Source organism: Rhipicephalus microplus, chromosome X (assembly GCF_043290135.1).
Source record: "Rhipicephalus microplus isolate Deutch F79 chromosome X, USDA_Rmic, whole genome shotgun sequence".
In the NCBI taxonomy this organism is placed as follows: Eukaryota; Metazoa; Arthropoda; class Arachnida; order Ixodida; family Ixodidae; genus Rhipicephalus; species Rhipicephalus microplus.
The window spans coordinates 253,023,229-253,045,147 of record NC_134710.1 but is presented as its reverse complement, the minus strand read 5'-3'; the positions used below and the strand labels follow the sequence as shown (position 1 = coordinate 253,045,147).

At 44.6% G+C, this 21,919-nt stretch overlaps 2 protein-coding genes across 2 annotated transcripts in view; one reads left to right on the top strand and one right to left on the bottom strand.

The window, feature by feature from the left end:
• Positions 1-8,306: 8,306 nt before the first annotated feature.
• On the bottom strand, positions 8,307-13,992 carry LOC119162421 (uncharacterized). The gene is made up of 4 exons (XM_075878941.1): positions 13,627-13,992; positions 12,888-12,979; positions 12,574-12,738; positions 8,307-11,625 (listed from the first exon to the last, which is right to left on the bottom strand). Exons 1-4 carry the CDS (start codon positions 13,700-13,702, stop codon positions 11,566-11,568), a joined length of 393 nt encoding a protein of 130 aa, XP_075735056.1. The 5' UTR covers positions 13,703-13,992; the 3' UTR covers positions 8,307-11,565.
• A 2,541-nt stretch (positions 13,993-16,533) lies between these two features.
• LOC119161593 (ATP-binding cassette sub-family F member 1) overlaps positions 16,534-21,919 on the top strand; it is a 120,903-nt gene continuing 115,517 nt past the window's right edge. Inside the window, exon 1 of the mRNA XM_037414140.2 lies at positions 16,534-16,921. Within this exon, the coding sequence (XP_037270037.1) occupies positions 16,672-16,921 (250 nt within the window). The 5' untranslated portion in view covers positions 16,534-16,671. The remainder of the gene's footprint in view (positions 16,922-21,919) is intronic.

The following is a 21,919-nucleotide window of genomic DNA, read 5'->3' as shown; positions in this document are numbered from 1 at the left end:
CATCCAAAAGCACACAACCAGCGAAGGAACCAGACAGGACAAGTGCTGGACTAACAACTAAATATTTATTAGAGAAAGCCCCCACTAAGCCAAGTTGTCAATGCCAGGTACGCCCGTTGACTCAAAACTGAGGGTTCGCATCACATATGTCACGTTGCCTTTTTTATTATATTTATAGGCTTCGCAACTTTCATACTAAATGTTATCTCTCCATTTCTTTTTTTTCATGGCACCCTGATTTGAAAGCAGGAGCGCGCAGCTACAGCCTTTGCAGCGCAGACGTACGTGAGTTTCGAAATTTCCTTGTCATGCGGTCGTGTCTACAAATGTCAGAAGAACCGATCAGCTTCAATGACAGACTGCGTGAACATCGCATTATACTCCCTACAGGTACTGGTGGATACTCACCTCTGCACTGCAATGGCTCTACGTCTCTGATTTCAAATCAATAAGTGTCATTGGCAAAGGAATAAAAATAAGCTTGAACGTAAAGTATTTAAAGCCTTTGTATTAAAACAAAACATGGCAAAGCACATGTGTAAATCATTCATCAGTTTTTCCTATAGATGAAGAATATTCGCGTTGCTACACAGTGATTGCATGGTAGCGTCGACTCTATAGTGTTCCATGAAAATGTACTGTTGATTGATTTGTGGGGTTTAACGTCCGAAAACAACCATATTATTATGAGAGACGCCGTAGTGGAGGGCTCCGGAAATTTTGACCACCTGGGGTTCTTTAACGTGCACCCAAATCTGAGCACACTGGTCTACAACATTTCCGCCTTCACCGGAATGAAAATGTGCTGTTTGTAACACCTTAACGCATGTGCACTGTTAGGTGTGCAACTGTGAAATGACTCAGATAGCATAATTTATGCGTGCATTGCTGGGTTTTGTGTGGGTGGGCTTTCTGCAGTAAACATTGTGTTTAGAGTCCGATGCTTGCTCTCTGTAGTTGTCCTCCTTTGCTGTCTTCGTGTCTTTCGTTCGATTCCTCTTCCGCGAATAATATGAAGCAACTCACACAGCAAGCTGCATTAGTGATGTACTGTTTCAAATACGATTGAGAAAAATCAGCATCTAAATTTAGTTAGTCGAATTTTGTGGAAGATAGAACATGGGTGAAGTAAGGCACAGATTACTCAGTTTGATTGTCTGACGAGTGCATGAAAAAGCGGAGGAAGCACAAGACATTACGTACTTAGTGTTTTATCAGTATACATTCATGTTCTGGGCAGTACTTCATACGAATTTGATAGTGAATCTGATGTCGCCCAATGGTCAACCTTGCTGAATCTGCCAACTGGATCGATCGTTTGATAGAGCATACTTTATCTCTTGTGTTGATCGTCCCTTTCTTTCTTCATTATGTGCTGTGTTCTAATTCTTTAACGGACTTTTTCTAAATACGCATGCCGCAAACAACTGGCTCTTGCTTGTTTATAAGCAACTATAAGCAGCCGCTTCCATACGCATTCAGCTCAGTTCAGTTTACCTTAATTGTCCCCCTTTCTTATAAGGGCATTACATAAGGAGGCTTCTACATCAACTAGCGCCAATCTTCCCCTTTGAACTGTAAATGTTCCTTCACTCGTTTTCACAGTCGTATTGATTGATATTCTAATACCAACTTTCCACACCTTTTATTTATACATATTGTGTGAAAGGGAGTACGTAGACTCGATTGCCAGCCATAATATTTATGTATTTATTGAAAAATACCTTACAGGCCCGTAGGCATTAAGTAAGGGGGTTACAGTGAATTAGCGGTAAACCTGTAGGGAACAACTATACAATGCAGGTTAATAATAACAACATACTGTGGTGTAAAAAAACTAACAATTCAATGAGTCAGCACGACTTAAAACAAAATATTACAACTTGCTGATAAAAATAAAGGCCAACATCTCACAACATAAAATAGTTCGAAAGTTAAACAAGTTAAACAACCTCACGATGCTATATTAAAGAAATGCATCTCAAGTTTTTTGCCAAAACGTGTTACAATGACTATAAGAGGTGATATTGTCGGGAATATCATTCCACATGCGGGTGGTTTGCTGTAGTGGTGATGTGTTAAACGTGTTTGTGTTACCATGCATGCACGTGAAGCTCAGATGATTATGTAACCTGTGTGACGTGTGGAGTGGACGTTTAAGGTGCAATAACGATGTTTTGTTACTGTAGACGTACTTATGAAATAGTCATAACAAGGACACGTGACGGCGTACATGCAATGCTTGGAGGGAATGATCACGTTTACGCTGAGAGACAGTGGAATGGATGTCGTAGTTTCTAGAAATGTAATGGGCGGCTTTGTTCTGTATTGCTTTCAGCATTTTGATTTGATACTGAGCGGAAGGGGACCAAACAGATTAATAATATTCAAGCTGTGGTCGGACGAAAGTAAGATAACACAGTTTGCGAACGTTACATGCACAATGATGGGGGTTTCGGATTAAATACCCTAACGTTTTGGAGGCGTTAGCGCAAACAGAAGTGACGTGTTCTAGCCAGGAAAGTCGTGGCGTATAAGGTGGATGCCCAGATATTTGTAGTATGATGCACATAAAGCATGTCATCTTGTAAGTGGTATGAAAAGTCGGAGATGGTATGTTTTCGTCCAAAGAAAACAACTTTGCTTTGTACTTAGTGTCATAAGCCAAGTGTTACATCTGCTACTGATAGTGTTCAGATCATTTTGAAGAATGCGGTGGCCGTTTGGACAGTTTATGGGTCTGTAGAGCATGCAGTCATCCACGAAGATTCTGATATTTGATTATATATTAGATAGGAGATCATTGATGTAGATAAGGAAAAGTAATGGGCCTAGGACGCTCCCTTGTGGGACGCCAGAAGACACACACGAAGGGGGGGAGGTAGAATTATTAACGGTGGTGAACTGCTTGCGCAGCGAAAGAAAATTTCGTAGCCAAGATAAAGTGAGGGAGTCTAATCGGAGGGCAGATAATTTTGAAATAAGGCGGCAATGGGCGACACTATCAAATGCTTTGGCAAAATCAAGAGATATGCAATCTGTCTGTAGGCCACTGTTTGTGTTGTGATGAATGTCTGTGGTAAACTCTAATGATTGTGTTTCGCAAGACATGTCTTTTCTGAATACGTTGGTATATAGCCTTTGCCGAACACCGCCGTTGGCGCTGTCACCGACCTGTATTCGCTTAATTAAAGTGAGCTTGAAAGTAGCTTAAAATTAACGTTTATTTTGAGTCCAACACTACCTTCCTACGTTGTTAGTAGTACCGAACAAATTTCGCAGCGAAAGCTTTTACTAGATCGCAACTCGGGTCACGCGCAGTTGTCCGCCGCCGCCTGTGTCCGTAACCACATTGCATGAACTTACGAAATAAAAACATAACATTATTAACACAGTGGGGCTCGAACCCGGGTCTGCTGGGTGCCTGCCCTGCAGTCTACCACTGAGCCACACCAATACTTGAAACTGGTTGGCAAGCTAGCCTTAGGCTAACGCCTCGTAAAAAAATTATGCCTGGAACATGAGCCGCGAACGCACTGCCCTACCCTCTGATTTTATCCTCCTCCTTCGGTACAAAGGCGAGCGTCTCCGACGGCCGACCCCTGCGAACACAGCATTACTATTGTGGTCATGATGGTAGTGGTTATAAAATGAGAAAATTCACCTAATTTCTGCAACCCGGTCGGGAGCACGGCGCAGTGCCTATGTATATAGTGTACAAGATTATGGGGTAATGTGTTCAGGCACCCTCTCTCCCCATGCATCGCGTGAAGCGGCGCACGTGGACAAAAATCGGTTCTCAAGGCGGCGCTACCGTAGCATGGGATGACAGGATTGTCAGCTTCGCGCCACTCTGCCTTCTCGTGTGCTGTTAAGTTACCTGTTGCTTGTGTCGCGATGTTATGGAGGGGTACTGCTTGGCGAGCGGTGCCAGAATAACTAAGTCGAAAAGCGCAGTCATGTATCTTAACTGGCCCCACACCAAGGTTCTCCTGGAAAAAAAAAAGCTTCGGGTTTCTTCGGAGTCGTGCCTCTCCGTTTGTGTCGCACCCCGTGCTGAAGTTGCGTAGGGATGAAGGAGGACTAGGTATTCCTGACCTTAGCGTTGTGACCACCGCATTACACGTTAGATGGACGCGGGTAGCTCTCGATTCAGATATGCTCCTTACCAGAAGCTTTGCGTCGTATTTTCTAAGCACGTGGCTAAGGCTGTTCTCGTCTGGGGCCTTTTCGAATTCGGTGCCTCGGGCAGGAACGCCTTCAGCCTTCTATGCAGGGGCCGCTTCTACTTTGGCCCGTCTCCAAGAGGTCGACACTGAGATAGATTTCGTCTCAATCGAAATCCACGAGTTAGTTAGTAGACTTACCCCAGAATTACCTGCAAACTGTGTAGTATTTGACCTGTCCCACCATAGTCCTAACTGGCGGTTCATTACTGCCAGTTTCCTGGGCGCTAAGCGCGCCACATTTATGTATCGCCTGGCCAGAGGAGTTCAGCCCTTCACGAGAATTCCTCGAAGAGTAACGTGCCCCTTTTGTGGCCCTATGGAGGACCTGGTTCCTGAGTTCTCCCAGTGCGCACTACCAGCTGCCCTTCATCGAAGGATAGCTAGCTTGTTTGACCACCCAGGTGTTCCTTTCAACACCGTTCGTTTTCTTCATCCCTTGTCGGAACAAGCGGCTAAGCAATACGTGCTTATGCTTGTTGAGTGCTCCTACCAAGTGTGGGTGGCACGGTGCTGTGCCGTCTTTGATGGGAAGCGACCTGGGCTTCACGAAGTGCTCGCGAAGGTACGGAAGGAGGTCTGGTTCGTTCTCCACCGAGAGTGGCCACGCCTAGGTGCAAAGAAGTTTTATGAGATGTGGCACCGCCCGGCAGTGATTTTTAGAGAGTCAGGAGGGCAGATAACTACCAATCATTATTGATGGTTTTCTCTAAGTTTCCACGACTAGGCCTAGTGAGCCGATGGCCCCTAGTTTGGTTTGTATGATTGTTCACCCTAGCTTTGCATGCGCTAAGGTGATCCTGTCGCCTTGTCGGGCTTTACCCGCAAGGTCTTTTTTGGCCTCTCCTTCGTGCCCGGCGACTCTACAGCCGTGGCAGAGGGTGGTTGCCTTCTCCGCGAAGGACTAAGTCGGCTTTCAACCGTGCCGGTTTCCATTGGTACGTTTGGTTTTCGTGCAGTGGCATTGGCCTCTGCACCAAATAGTATTCCAGTAGACCCCACAGGACGGATTGTGACTCACTGCGCCCTAGCAGTGAGGAGACGGGCCGTGACCGCAAAGCGCCTTGCGCCGAGCGATAGCCCATCCGTCCTGATGGGACGTCGTCACAGGCTCTCAGCCGCGCAACAGTGTGAGGGCACGGGCACTTTGGTTGTGGTGACTGAAGTTACCACAACCAAGGGCAGTCCCGCTGCCACGTGTTAGAGTACGTACGCTTTGCGTGAGGTGTCGAGAGCCACCTTGCCGAAGGGTAGCCCCTGTGTCGAGTCTCTCTGGGCCCTAGCGGTCAGGAAACGGGCCATGACCACAGCGCACCCCACGCGCTGTGATAGCCCACCTTGCCAGGCTCCGTTTACTTAGTGCGTCGCTATACCGAAGTTGCTTCGCCGAAGGGTAGTCTCTTTGTCGGGCCTCCCTGGCTTTTACGCCGGAAGGCAGGCCGCGTCTGTTTGGCGCCTGGTGCCAAACGGTTGCCCCCTTGCCAGGGCATTGCCGTCTGCCCGAAACAAAACGTCCCCCTCACACGACCCTTGGGGAGGGGGGGGAGGAAGTGCTGGGACAGACGTAGGATGATGATGGGTTGATGAGTTAAGTGTGACTCTGGGACAACGCGCTTTCGCGCCGCGTCTCCTTCCTATCTGACAACGGCACTTAACGAAAGTTTTTCTGGCAATGTTTTTGCTGGTCATGCGACAGTGAGGCAATGCCGAGTCATCAACGGCAACGACACTGCTTTGCACCTAGGTGTAAAACAGGGTATACCATTGGAAAAAAGGTGAGCAGCCGTCACTTTTCGCTGCACTCAAAGACGATGCATGAAGGAAGGTTTGGGAACAGAATTTACATCGAAAGAATGGGACCTTGAACGAAAGCTGCTCTGTATGTGAGCTACACTTGGAGCCTTCATGTGTTCTCGGAGACTACGTGCACGTTATAAACAGAGAAGAAGTTCGAGTACTACGTAGGAAACCAGAGCTAACGCCGGACGCTGTGCTTATGTTACTGCCCAACGCTCCAAGCTACTTATCGAAGAAATCTCCACATCCAAGACCTCCGAGAAAGCGGACGAACTCGGCGGTCGAATCTACCATCCAAGGAAACTGCAGCACCCTGTGTTGACGGTGAGGCCCCTGATACAAGTTCATCGATGGACCTTCCTGCTGACTGCAAACCCGAGGAGGCGAAGACTACAGGGACTGAAGCTTCGCTGGAACGCTTACTCAAGATTTGTTTACCTTAAATTCATATGAGCTCGATCGCACCGCATCTCGTGTCAAAGAGAACGGTAATTTACGCGCTGCCACTATTTCATTTTTTGTGAAGAGTATCAACCAGTCTCTAGAGGCAAAACGAAAAAAAAAAAGAAAGATGCACGCGCAAATCAGTCGGTGTTCATAAAGGTGCCACCGTGGTGAAGTGATCGTGAACGGATAATTCCACGGAATGGCGAGGAATTCGAAGGATGTTACTGCTCACTGCAGTATGTGCGCTTCTAAATAAAGGGTACAGTCTGACAGCAGTGCCAAGTGATGTTTCCTTTTGACTGTACAGTGCAATATCCCGGCCACAGCAGCAGTATTTCAACGGGCGCGTAATCGTTCAAGGAAACAATATTGTCAAAATTATCCCCAAGTCTTCAGCTACGGCGTGCATCTCAATCAAATGGCAGTTTTGTCACATTAGCCACATAATTACAACTGCATGATGCAACTATCAACAAGAATGGTGCCGCGCCTGTAACGAAGGAAGCCGAAGCTGTCACAATGTGCAGACTACGACTCGATATAGCATTAATATAACAAGAAACTTTCGGGTTTATAGATGCTCTTTCGATACCCCGATCTTCCTAATTTTTTATTCTTTCACCAACCGAGCTTTAAAAACTGCAGGCAGTGTTTCCAGGGATGACTGCTTCGCCGTCGTTCGTTAATACCTGCATTCCAAGAGGCCCGTAAAATGTCAATGCATTGCAGCTTTGACATTTTGTTTTGTTTTGAATGCAGTACGAACACACTCATTCAGAAAGCTTTTCGTGGACGTGCCAGCAATTAAACACAAGTCTATTAAGCGCGATGTATGCAAGCGCATGTCACGGGATCGAATCCCTGCCGCGGCGGCTGCATTTTAGGCAGAGGCGCAAATACTGAGGTTCATGTACCTAGATTTAGGTGCACGTTAAAGCACCCCAGGTGGTCTAATTTCCGGAGCATTCCTCCACGGGGTCTCTCATAATCATATGGTGGTTTCGAGACGTTAAACCCCTGCTATTACTAATATCAAAGCACTGAAACGCATAAAAGGCAATGCGTGAGGTCACAGCCCATGCTAGGGTAGCGCTATCTCGTGCCTGTCATTACCAACTGCGTCAGCCACAACTCTTTCCTGAACACACTACCCCATATTCTAGTACACTATGGGCTGTGTTCCAATTCTTAGACAGCATCGTAGACAGACTATGTAGCCGTCTTCGTAGTGGACGTTTGACAGCTTCGAACCGATTATTGGAACGCGTCACGACCACAAATCTACGAGCCTTTGAAAGCGCCACTTCGCGTCTGTAAATGAAGGCTAAAAAAAGAAAACAAATACTGGAAATAAAATAGGTCGCTTGATGGGCTGAAATGCCAATTAAAACCACTTTAATAACATTTAAACTTGATAAAAGTTTCTTTTTTAATCATTAATTTGATTTTTCTGTCACACAAAAAGCAGACGACTCTTGGCCAGTGTGTGGCAGATAAAAAATGGACTACGTCCAACCACTGTCGGAAGACGAACAGCTGTTGCTTTGCATGATGATTAACTAGATGTGTTCTTCAAATACAATGCTACTTTACGTTCTCTCACAAATGAACCCAAAGGTAAGTATTTTTTCAATAATGTGCTGTGTGGTTTGTGCCCGGAAGCTTGTTTTTCGCTTGCTGGGGCGGTGTCGCGCACAGGGTGGAGTTCAGTTCTGAGCCATGACTAGTGTGCTACAGGGCGCACTGCAAAAGTCGTCATGTGACGTGCCTAGAACTTCATGCGCGCTGTCGAAAGCGATGCGAAATTCGCATCCTTTTTTAATGGCACCAGCTTCATTCAGTTTCAGTTTCAGTTTATTATTCATTTCAAAAAAGTAGTATAGTAATATTAATATACAGACGAGGGTCCCAAAGTTAAAAACTGTAACGGAACCCTCGATGCATTATAACAATCAATAAATCAGATCAAGTTAACAAGCAACGAGTGAATGGAAATCAATTATACAATATAGAGTGATGAGTAATTATTATAGGCTAAGTGACACATCAGGCAACAAAAAGCAAGGCAAATAAGGAAAGAAAAAAGAAAGAACGAAAAATAAACATCTCGTTCAGTGGCGGACATTGTCAATCGAAATGCAATGATCTAAATGGCATAACCAAAAACGCAAAGCCCCCAAAGAGCCCATATAATGGCAGCTAATAATTTAACAGAAAACTTTTAAGCGACTTTTTGAATGATGACAATGTGGGCATCGTTTTAACAGAAAGAGGCATGTTATTCCAAAAAGTAATGGCCGCAAAGGCAGAGGTCATTTTTCCATAATTTGTGCACGACGCGGGTAGCAAAAAATTAAGGTTCATTGAAAATCTGGTTACATTGTTGTTTTGTAAGAAAACTGAATCAATGAACTCAAACGGTAGCAGTGCATTGCGCAATTGAAACAGAAGAACGGCTATGCTATAAAAAAATAACTTACGAACAGGTATGATTTTGTTGTCTTGGAGTAGATGGCCTGCACTGGAGTATCGTGAGCTATTAGTGATAATGCGGATCGCCTGATTTTGTATGTTCTGAATGGGTGATAGATGACAGTCATACGTGTTTCCCCAAGCAGCGATACCATACATGATATGGGAATGAATGAAGGCGAAATACAGAGACATAAGTACGTTTATATGAAAAACTTCACGAGCTTTTATTATAGCCCGAATTCCGAATGCAGTTTTCTTTCTGAGGTGATCAGTGTGGAGATTAAACTTTAAATTATGTTACAAGCGCGGAACTATGCTCAAATAATTGCAGTGAAAGTCTGTGATCACCTGGTGGTGTGAGGAAAGAAAGGAGAATATTGATCATTAACATTTTATGTTGCGAGGAATGGAAAGTTAGGAACCTTAAGATTAAAAAAATTTTGAAAAATCGCCTAAGTTAGGTTGGGTGATGTCATGGACTGAAAGGCAATAATCCCGCCGTGAACAGGCAGTTCCTCAGTTGCCCAGGTTCAAGCAGACTTAAGCGAACTTAACGGAGAGATGCCTCGATATAACAATAATCGAAGGGTTGTATTGAGGTAATAAATTAATTTAGACAATATACTTAGAAGAACGATTCATAATTAAAGCGTATGTTAATGGATATTACGCTTCTTATTTTCTGGCAAGAGGCCCGTACTGCTACCTCTGGAGAGGCTCGCCACTGCTGGAGTGCCTCCACCACGGCGAGAGTACAGCATTTAAGCGACACTTCAGAGTGACAAAGGAGACGTACTGGAGCCTGATGGCACTCCTGTGGGAAGACAGTACCTCCACAACACATGGATGGTGTAGGGTGCTGCGCCTTCTTGTTTTTCTTTTGTAGTTAATTTGCGGAGCTCCTTTCCGAGTCGTGGCAGCGTGCTTCAGTATTCCAAGAATCGCAACGTTCCGAAAGGCCACGAGTATTTTGAAAATTATGGTGAAAAAGCTAAACAAATTTATATACCAGCCAAATCCAGAATAATTACCTGAAATCGCCGCAGAATTTTGCACCATGTCAAAGTCCAACCGTTTCTGTGGGTTTGTTGGAGCCATAGATGGCACGCACATAATAATTAAAGCTCCAACCAGTATGCCGGAAGACTATTTTAAGAGGATGAATTTTTACTCAATTCAACTGCAGGCAGTTTGCGACCACCGGGGCATATTCGTAGACACTTTTGTTGGATACCCCAGAAGCGACGACAATACCCGGTTTTCAAAGAATAGTCAAATCTACACTGGAAGACTTTATCCCCTTTCTGGATACGCCATTTTAGGTGATTTCGGTTATCCCAACATGATCGCACCCATCGCCATCACAACTCCGTATAAAGACGCAACCCGACCTGTGGAGGTACGCTTCAACACAGCCCACGCAAGAGCGCGTGCAATTGTTGAGCGCGCCTTCGGCCTTACGAAAGGCCGCTGGAGGTCGGTGTTCACAAAGGCACTGGAGGTGTCTGTGTACAAGGCACCGGATGTCGTTGCTGCATGTGCAACCATGCATAATGTGTGCATTTGTGTTGAGTGTTGAGTCTTTTGTGATTTAAAATGTTAAATTAAACATACATAGTGATCAAGACACTCTTTTTATTGTGTAAAGTAATCTGGTATACGCAAAAAAGTGAAAAATACAAGGTTACTGTAACGACAGTGTCGACATCTTGTAACACTTCGTGCAACCGCAGTCATGAACATGTTAGCTTACGCGTAATGTTTTTGAGGTGAAAATGAATAAAAAGGTTACTCATTTGTAATATTGTCGCTGCGCAGTTTTTGCACAAGATGTACAATGCACAATGTTTCTGCAATAACAAAGTTGTGGTTGCCTGTTTCACTATGGCCGCGCTAGATGACGCCACCTATTCAGCTGGTCGGGGGCTGGCATATGCTTTTTAGTTTCTATGTTCAAGGCCACTCTAGCTTTGGAAATCTGGTTGAAACCGTGTAATCGCTATAAGTGCTCGCACTTTGGCTTATTTTAAGTCGACGGCTAGAGTATCCGCAGTGCGAATACCGTGAGTTCTTGCGAAGGTGGACCGCGCGGACGCATGGCCCCATCACCCCAGCGATCTTGCGACGCATCTGTTTGGGGCTTCGCGCATGCGCAATACCGCCGCCCCAACGTCCTGCGTACGCAAGCTCCGCACTAAAACTCCCTAATAGGGAGTTTTAGTGCTGGGTGAGGAAAACGACATGGAACCTCCGTTCCAGGATCCAGAAGCAGAACAAAGCAGAGACCGTCTGGCCGCCCGACTTTCCTGCCCTGCGCCGTGCGGCGATCATGACTACCATGCAGTCATATGAGAACCGTTTTTTAAGTCAGTTGATTGTATGCAAGCTGCAGAATTTTTTATTTAACTATGAAACATGTACATATGTAAAGTGTATTAATGAATGTAACCAATAATTGTGAATTTTAACCCTGTCCTATGCTACTCAAATGTTACTTAAAGACAAAAAAAAGAAACTGATCGTTACTTGCGCGCCTCATAAAAAAATCAAACATTCTCCCCATCAGTTCCGTTTGCCTTTCTACATTCGTTAGGTTGCGCTCCATCACATCGCTTCTGTTTTACGGCTTCGGCCTCTCTTTCCATCGCTGTCGCTTCGCCTCCCGGGGTTGATGATCGTTCTGTACGAAACAAAAGCCACTTTATGCCACAATAGTGATGCGCAACCTTCATGAAATCACAGTGATTACTGTTCACTGCTTGTATTTAAGATGACGTGGGAATTTGTGAACAGGGGTTGTTCGCTGCAGCCGACGTTTCGACAAGCAGACTTGCATTCTTCAAATAAGAATAATATCTAGGATTTAACGTCCCAAAACCACCATATGATTATGAGAGACGTCGTAGTGGAGGGCTTCGGAGATTTCGACCACCTGGGGTTCTTTAACGTGCACCCAAATCTGAGCACACCGGTCTACAACATCTCAGCCTCCATCGGAAATGCAGCCGCCGCAGCCGGGGTTCATTCTCGCGACGTGCGGGTCAGCAGCTGAGTACCTTAGCGACTAGACTACCGCGGCGGGGCTTCGGAGATCTCGACCACCTGGTGTTCTTTAACGTGCACCCAAATCTGAGCACACGGGCCTACAACATCTCAGCCTTCATCGGAAATGCAGCCGCCGCAGCCGGGATTCATTCTCGCGACCTGCGGGTGAGCAGCTGAGTACCTTAGCCACTAGACTACCGCGGCGGGGCTGCATTTTTCAATTCCTCAGCTTGAAAAAGAGAAGTTCACTAGTCTAAATGTCGGCTTCAGTGGCACCCAGTCCTCACGAACCGTTCATTATGCAACCTTCTTGAATTGAAGGCGTGGTTTACATTAAATACGGGTAATAAAAGAATGTGTATAAACGCGTGTTTTCAATTGTAACACAAATAACAACACCATATGTCATACGCGTGCAATAAAAATTTCGCAGCTGAACATTTCAGACACGCCACATGAAAACATCCAAACGTAATTTCTGTGTCCTTGTATGTACAAAAAATGTTGCTGTATATATATATATAGTGAAACTTAGGCTAAAGGGCTAAATAAATTTACAACCAGATAGCATTCAAGTGCTTACACTGTCCTCTGGGCTTTCCGGGCTTTCATCAGCAAGCGCTGACGCGACCAGTCGCGGCGGTGTTATTATTGGTCTTCCAGACATCACTGCGTCCATCACATCATAAAAAGGCCACGTCAGTTCTTCTGCTTCGTTGCCAGCTCCTGTGGGTGGGTTCTTCAGGTCCTATTGACAGAAAGGAGGACTGAATGAAGCAGGCATGCTTGAAGACCTGGCATACGTACCTGCTTTCACAAATATCGAAATAAACGCTGGTTGCACTAGAAACAAATCTGGACACTGTTCAAACCTGCTGATGTAAAAATGCTAATTACCTTATACTTTTTCATCAAGTTGAGCCACTTCTTGCGGCACTGTTCGGGCGTGGCTCCATGCAAGTCCAGATCTTGAATTATTTTTCTGTAAGCTGAAAATATCTAAGTACTGATAAAATATATTTAATGATACACTCATATTTCATAACGTGCTCCTCCATGCCATGACACGATCACAGCTACTTCGCCACTTTGTCACAGCTACTTTGCCGAAAAATTAAGTGCTCACACACTTAATTTTTTTTAATTTCTCGCGTTGCGCAGTGCTTTCTGAACACAACAGAACCAACAGGAAGCCAGTAAGGTACATCAAAAACGCAGAACAGTGACGGAAAGCAATGTCGTCTTGCGTCACCGATTGAGCATGCATGTACTGCTTCAAATGTAATAATACCCGTAAAACCCGGTAACAGAAGTAACAAAAAACCGCGTACTACGACGCCGTGTATTGCAACTATGCAATTCTATTTAGACTCGAGACCCTATAAGCACCTCTCAAACATAAAGCCTGCATCTACACGAGCTATGAGGTCATGAAATTATTTCGACTTGTATTACCGGGCTTTCAACGTATTATTACATTTGAAACAGTTTCCTGCAATGAACAAATAGCTTTTCGTTGCTTCGCGTACAATTCTGAAAGCGTTCACAACTCTCTAGCTACATTTCAAGAGCAGCCAACGTAATTTATGGAAAGTCTACGCATCAGACATGCTCTAAAATGCAATAAAATACTTACACTTGAACGCGGGAGCCTCGGTAAGAACGAGGAGCTGCGACGACGAAGCAGACGAACTTCCCGCGTCACCCGCCATCTTGTTTAGACAGCAAACTAGCCTGCATCGTATTTGTCTACGGTGCGGTCTTCTCCGAGCTGTCTACTTTGTCTGCTACGTGATTCGTGAACAATTGGAATGGGACTTAAGATGGCCGCCGTCCATTCAGCTGTCTATTTAACCGTCTACGGGGAGTATTGGAACACACGGATAGTAATACTCTCAAAGTTGCCTCCGAGCAATCGTGGTGTCGCGTGACGGAGCGGTACAGTTATGTCGCGTGACTGAGTGGCATGGAGGCGAGCGGTCCCACACGGCAGCCGGTCTCAACACAAGGCAGGAGGCATGGCCTCCGAGATTGCAAGCTGGCAGGAGGCTCCCAATGGGAAAGAGACCGACGTTCCAGGCATAGTTTTTTTAGGAGGCGTTGCTTAGGCGCGGTTGATGTAGGGGAAGCAATCACGTCAATATGACATTTAAAGCGTTTTAAAACAGTGAAAGAACAATTAACCAATCGTCGCACAATGCGAATAGCGTAGCGTGTGGGTCGTCCAATGCTCCGACTCATTACAAAAGATTGTTCTTATTCAGCCATTAACTGTGGCGCATACCCACTTCAGGCATAATTTTTCATCGTCGTCAGCCATTGCATGAACAATCGGCACAAAATTCCTTGTAAGTGTTTAGCGGATACCACGCTTCCCAGAAAAACAACCAAAAATAGCAGAACGAATGCCGTCCTACTACCCTAAAATTCTTATCATTGATGCCAAAGTGGGTATAAAGCAAGTGTGCTTGCAGCAGTTACGCAATGAGTGTTTAGAAAAGGCTCTGAAAGGCCGCTCTTCTAGCTTTCGCTGTGACTGTGCTGCGCCCTACGTGCAGGTCTGGTGTTTTTCTTATCCAGTTATTTAACTGTAACCGGCTGGCAAAGGGGTTGCGATGCGTTTATTAGGGGGCATAATTAAGAAAGGACCAATAATTTACTGTGGACAGAATAAACTGCCAAAGAAAGCCAGATTTACAATTTTTTTAATTGCCAAAAAAAAAAAAACGTTGGCGGCGGCGGCGCGCCGATCAGCTGGCGTCGGCGGCGACGGAGTAGCGAAAACTGTTGGCGGCAGCGCGCTGACGTCGCGGCGCACACCTCTACTGAGCTGCCGCCACTGAGTTGAGAAAGCGCTACTGTATGGGAAGCAGAGGAATGTAATTTAGAATGTATCATGCTCTGCCATGTGGTTTTTACGGCGCATGGGCACGTGTTGGTAATTAATTATGATCGGATTGCCTCACGCACAGTGTTTTATTCTGTACAAGCGACATCACGTGTAGCGCATGTGCGTCTTGGTTTTCCTTTCAAACCGTGTTGCTTCATTGAATAGTTGCTAGTCCATGTTGCGTGTTGAATCCTGTTGTGTGCACGCGGCTTTCATGGCTGGGTTCGTCGTTCTTTCAAACGATATGCCAGCAGCTTACCGCCATGAATCTTGTGAAACATATGCAAACACGGTACAAAAAAAAAAAGCAAATGCTGCACATTTGTGGACGCAATAAACATACAATCGACATGCGCACCTCAGTGGCACGGCCTTGATCTGACGCTTATTTGATTTCAGCCACTGCAATCGCAATATCACGAACGCTGAACGGGTGGTTAAAACTTCCCTGGATGTTAATGATATACTGTACATGATTTGAGATAAGTACCCCACCTCACCTCATTTTTTTTTTCAGTATACCTTTTCAAAAACACAGCATTTACGAAACATTTGCTTTTTTTTCTAGTAATCTCATGTGTGATTTTCTGTCGTTAATGTTAAAAGCTCTGAATTTCAGCTAATTCAGCAAAGAATACGCAGTAAAGAGCTTTCTTAACTTTTCGTTTCAGTTTCCATTTGGCCGGCGCCGCAACTAGAGTCGCTGGAAAAAAATTTCCAGTCATATTAGCCGCAATCGCCGACTCTAAGTTCAAACGACCCCCACGCCCCTGCCGGTTGAAACCGCCTCGGCCCAAACCTCTACGTGTTCTGTGCCTCTACCACGGCCGCTGATGGCCGCTAAATCATCCAGCGGCCGTGACTCTACTCTTCCCCTACGCCCAACCACAAAACACCTAAACAAGCCGAACGCATAGAATTTCCTAATATTTTAGGACGCTCTAAGGCCCAACGGCGCCAGGTTGGACAGTGACCATGGGTACCTTGGGCCAGCGTTGTGACAAGAACTTTTGTACCACAGGGTTTTACAGGGTGGAATTATTGTGGCTAGAATGGAGACAGGGTTTTTTATGTATTGTGTGAATGTTATTCTTCCCAAGAATTACAATTAAAATATTTTTGTGACAGTTAACGAAGTCAAGAAGCTTTTCTGTCTCAGCTAGTTGTTTGACAATGGGACACATATTTGTAAACTTGACGAAGCCATGTCGTGCCGACAACAATGAATATGCGGTACATACCCCCCCCCCCCCCCCAAAAAAAAAAGAGTATATTAATTGTGGATTGGCAGCAAGAACGAAAATTTTTTATGTTGCTTTCGTGCTTAACACATAGCTGTAAAAAAAGAAAAAAAAGTCTTGGAAGAAATCAGGGCAAGCAAATTCAGTTCAGCCTATTTGGGTACGCCCGTATTTCTGCAGATTCACCGTGTTAAATTTATCACACAGTGTACCACCTATGCCTACGAAATCTGCCAACTCATACAAGTTTCGCCTAATAGCGCAAAAAACAATGCATAGCTTTAGCCATCGACAACCAGCAGCAGCGCTAGGAAAGCCACTTTCGATTGTAGCGCAACAGTGGTATTTTCGCAACCAATGGCGGCGGTGCTTGGCCAGTTTGCTGTGTTTGCCTCACTTCGCTGCTTTCGCAGACTGCAGCGCGCCAGGTCAGCGTGTTGGTAGCAGGCGGTCTTTGCGGCTCGATGAAGTGGAGCTGCAACCTAAATTACATTTAGTATCACAGTTTGTATAACTTGATTTGGTACGTTTAACATTATATATCACTAATATGCCGCCGAAGAAATCCAAAGCGAAGGCCGGCAAGAAGGAACAAGCTGGAAAAGGTACTGCTGAAGGCGACGTTGAAAAAAAGCTTGAAGACCTCGATGTTAGCGACGACTCCGATAGTGAAGACCACGATTCTAAGCCTGTACGTCGCTGCCAAAATAAATTTGGGGCCCTGGGAAGTGATGACGATGCCGAGAACAGTGAAGACTCCGAGAAGGAAGGCAAAAGCAAAGGCGATGACGCCACCAAAGGTATGCTGCAATCGTTACTACCACTTGGACGGTGTCACTTTATTTTCGCTCTCTCCGTAGTAAGCTGTAGTAAGGTTATCATACCGCTCGATTTGCTGTTTGTGACTTGTAGTGAAGCGTTACTTAGACTGCATATTCGTCGCCGCTGGCTGTCATCTTGTGACCTAATTGTACATGTCATAAACAGTATTCGCCTGTTATTAATTTAAATGCGTTGCTTTTTTTCCGTACGTGTAGTGCATTAACGAAGACGAGAAAGGCGGCCGATAGTTTAAATGAATATTCAATGTGTGGAACCGTGGTAGTCTAACGTGCGGAAGTCGTTCAGCTACATTTTTCGTAGTGACTCAGCATCGCACGGCCACGTGGAGAATTCGCCGATGTTGGTCAGGATGACTTACGCTATATTCAGCGACAGACTGCTCTGCGGCACTTCTTTTATGTCTGGCAAAAATGCGTTTTAGTTACTCTTTTTTTTTTTCATAATATCGTAGGAATTTGGACAAATTGAGGTTAGAAAAATTGAAATATGACAGTGTACTCTGCTTAGAACAAAGGATGATCTGGCCATTCTCTGAGGACCTGCAAACTGGAACACAGCTTTATTGAGGCATGACAAACGGTTCTGCAACTGTCGTGCTGTTACCCAATCCCACTTGTTTCTTTTTAAAATTTGATCTCATCACACTGACTACAGAGCAAAAGGGAAAGTAATGAATTGTAATTTCACTGGCTTCTTGGTTATCAGCATGACTGCATGTTGTTCATGTCGAATAATGGGACAGAGTATGTGCAAAGAACGAGCCAAGGGGATTAGTGGTCTAGAAAGAGACAATTGTACCGCTGCAAGTGCAATACGTCATTAGCCAGGGTATTATTTTCTTTCCTCCCCCGGTTTAACTTTTTTAGGCATTATAGGTAAATGGCACACACATAGCAGTGACGTTATGGTATATTACAAAGCACGTTCAAATGAGCACAAATGAAGTCTGGCAGTCAGTGTTCACGCGACGTCATCTGCAAGGAGCACTAGTGTAGCACTCACCATACTCGTGGTCACATGCGCAGACTTCATAGTTGGATTACAACTAAAGATCTTGGCAGCACGTGTGGTTTTCATTTATGAACACTGCATAGTGAGGTGCCCTGTCGCCAAGTATCAGACTGTCATATGCTAGATCTCTGAACCACGGAGTTTCCTATTTGCAACTTTCTCCACCTAGAGAGGGCACTAGTGTAAGTGACACATGGCTGTCGTTTTGGGGGAACGTGCAGCCGGCGGTAGTGTGCTTGTCACTTCCAGCTGGGTAATATTTTCAGCGGCTGCCACCGTGTTGTCAAGGCTGTGCTGAGAAGGTCATGTATTATATCCTACACTTCTTGTTGAGAAACCCGTATGCGGTGTATTATTGAAGGAAAAGAAGTTTAGAATGCCGAGCACATCGTTTGCTAAGGTGTGAAAGAATGCACGTACAGTTTTGGGAACACTATTCAAGTATTGTGCCTGCTGACTTGCCAACCGTGGAAATACACGCATGAGCTGTGGTTCAAATTCAGGAGCAACGGAACGATGAAGTGGAGTTCACATACGGCGCTGACTTATTTACTTTCGTGATGCGAGGGGGGGTGTCACTGGGGTATTCTCGCTGACTTTGCGTGTGTGACCGGCTCCTATGGAACTGTAATTACTTCTTCGTTTACTTGCAGGTAGTAAAAAAAGACTAGTTGCTCACTAGGCCTAAACGCTGCGCACGAATGAAGCGCTTGCTCCTGATGCGTGTCGCACAGAGTATATGCACATAGTTCATCACTCTTAGCTAGGTCATGCTAGCAGATGGCTGCGTTCTTCAGAGGCATTGTGTGTCGAAGGCATCTCCCACGGAAGCAAAAGTGGCACAGGTATAGAGCAACCTGAAGCTTCTGCTTCTTGCCCTATGTATTTTAGCTTCGATGCACTGCTACAAAAAAAGCAGTGGTGCTCTGTAGAGTGCAACCATTCACTCCAATGATCTAGCTAACAGTGAGTCGTCACATTGGGGTTCGAACTGTATTATCCCTTTGCACGGCAGAAACGCTGTTTTAATGGCCTTCTACACAAAAGGCACTTAGTTGTATTTACATGCTGACGCGTGATCAATGAAGAAGAAAAGCATGTGACAAAATTTCAAGCATGCTTGGAAGCTTATCACATTACCATAGATACTATATTAGTTTTAAATGAGACATTTATTTCTGTAATATACAGTCTCACAGGCAAAGAACACCTATAAAAAATGGGCCGATAGTATGCTTTACTAATCACTATCGACCACCCCACATAATGGTTGGCATTTGTAGAGAGCAATAAAAACCAGGCATAAGCAAGTGAAAATATGTGATCAGTGCAAAATAAATTTAAAATCCAACAGTCTACAGAAAAAAACATGTTAATGAAAAACATATTTGATGAGAAGTGTTTTTTCACTTTTACTCACATGCTTGCGCATGGGTGGGCTCAGGTGGAGGGGGGGCACCCCCCTAGTAACCTAAGAATGTCTCCCACGTAAAATGAGATAATAAAAGGTTGGGGCACTTCAACGAGCCTTCGCCCCCCTCCTGAAGAGGAACCCTGCGTGTGCTTATGCTTCTACTGATATGCTGCGAGTACAAATGTTTCTTCTCTATCTCTCTCCCTCTCTTTCAAGGTTACTGCTTGAGTAAAGCAGGAAACCCCGCCTTTGACTGCATGGCGTGTGCACAGTGGCACCTAACACATTTCGGGATTCTTGTACCTGCAGCTGACAGTGAGCAAACGATAAAGAGTAAATCATTGCTACTACGACTCGCAGTACCTGCGACCAACTTCGGTAGTCCGCTACTGAATTTAGAATAACCGTAGTAAAAATTGCCAGCGACTAAATGTAAAGCACCAGAAAACCGCCAAAGTGAGGCCGACTGAACGCTCTCGTGAGCTGGCTGCGCGGGCATCCTCCAACTGACAGTTAAGATGGCTGCCACATGGCGGCGCCACCATCTGTAAATGTTACAAATAAATGCACTAGAGGAAACTCTGGCACTAGTGTCTAGGGGAGCTGCAATGCACTGCGCTTCAGTGTGGTATGGAAATGATGGGTAGTACAGAAATTTGTCTATTCTTTTTTCTTTCGGCACCGTATGACTTTGCGTGGCCTGGAGCCCTTTAGTCAAGAGACGACACTCTGCAAATGTTCAGCAGTTACATTTCACCGCCTCGACCTTTGAAGCTTACCAATTCAAAAAAAGTCACGAAGTTCGCAACAGTTCATTCTTTTATTTGAAACAAAATCAATACAGAGCAATAAACAAAGCCACTAGTGTGTTTGAAGCCGCAAGCACAGAAACTAGACAAATTTGTGTGCTACACACATTCCCATGGTGGCTGAACAACCACAGCGCTCGAGTCCCCTCTAGTTAATCTAGGAAGCACTAAAACGACCATAGCTATGGCAGCGCACTTGCTGGCACTGTCATGCAGCAGGAGCACAGTTAATACTTTCTATAGTTTCATGGTACGGATAGAGGTCACTCCCATGATGAGCATCTGGTCTTCAGTGTGTAAAGTGCATAATAGAAAATTTTGTTATGTTATCATGACCAATTCGGGACTTGTCCTGGTCTCAACATTTGCTACTTATAATCAAGAGCATTCCTTGATAAGCATTCATTTATTTTTCATTTTGTAGGGGTTTTTAACACAATTAGGTCATAGCAAAGGACCACACTATTATTTCGAGCCTGACATGCACTGCTCGTTCGAACCTGTCATAAGAGCGTGGGACATAATCTCATTGCTTGACTTATTTGGTGTGCCACCTAAAAGCATCATTTTCTGCAACTGTTACAGAGAGATGAATTACAAAGCTTATTTCAACATACATTCATACTAGCCACGATGAATGGTTGTTACCTGCCTGTTGTATATGTGGTCAACATTTTATGTTTGTTACAGTTGGAAATGTCACAGCCAAAGACTGCTACTACTTGATTACCAGAGACCATAGCTGTTTTTAGCTGAGATGTTAGGTTAAGCAATGTCTGTTCATCATGGTTCAAAACAGGCTACAGTACATTGCAAGAATGATTATGTTGACTGAAAATGAAGGGTGGCACTTTTGAAAAAGCACTTGTTAACTTGTCGATTTTTGTCAAGCTTCATTATTGAGATAGTTAACAAAGGTATACTTAACCTTTGACTGTTAAGTGTACCAAAGATGAATAAGAATGGTTCCTGCAGACTGGCATTCTTTAATATATGCTTACAGATCATTAAAACTTTAAAGGATGATAAAATATAAAAAAGAATATTTCAATACCCTGTTATAAAAAGGCACAAAAACAACTCCACAGTTTCACATGCTAAGACTTCTTTGACAAAGAACAATGGAGATGTTGTAGGTAGCCATTTAATTTTTCAGTGGTGATTTTTCTGAGAAAGCATAGTGAGTTTACACTTGGAAAAGCCTTTTTATTTATAAGAATCGACCCAAGTATAATAAAATTTGTCCTTTTGGCCTGTAAAAATGATGCACACACATCCTCCACATCTCCACATTTTATTTATGTCGGAGTAGTGCTTCTAATTTTCATGTATGATGAAATGCAGAATACATTGAAGTTTGGAAGAAGGGAAGTTGGTGTTTTACAAGTTTGCTTAACATGTTGTTTTTGGTGCAATATATTCAACATGGAAGAAAGGTCCTTGTTTTATACTTCATGCCAGAAAGAACATGTCAAGTAAGCAACGGAGTTGCTGGTCATAGAAATAGCACGAGAAACACTTTATTTGGGGAAAATGTAGGCGTGAGACAGTTTAGGGGGCAAAATATTTTATTATTAGTGATGGCTTCTCTTTTACAGCTGCTACTAAGGTGAACTGAATGTGCATTTACCTGCTTTCAGAATACCGCTAGGAGACCCGCATGTTATGCATTGGGGAATAGTAGGGATTTCTACAGTTTGTGTGCCCTAACTGTCCTGTGT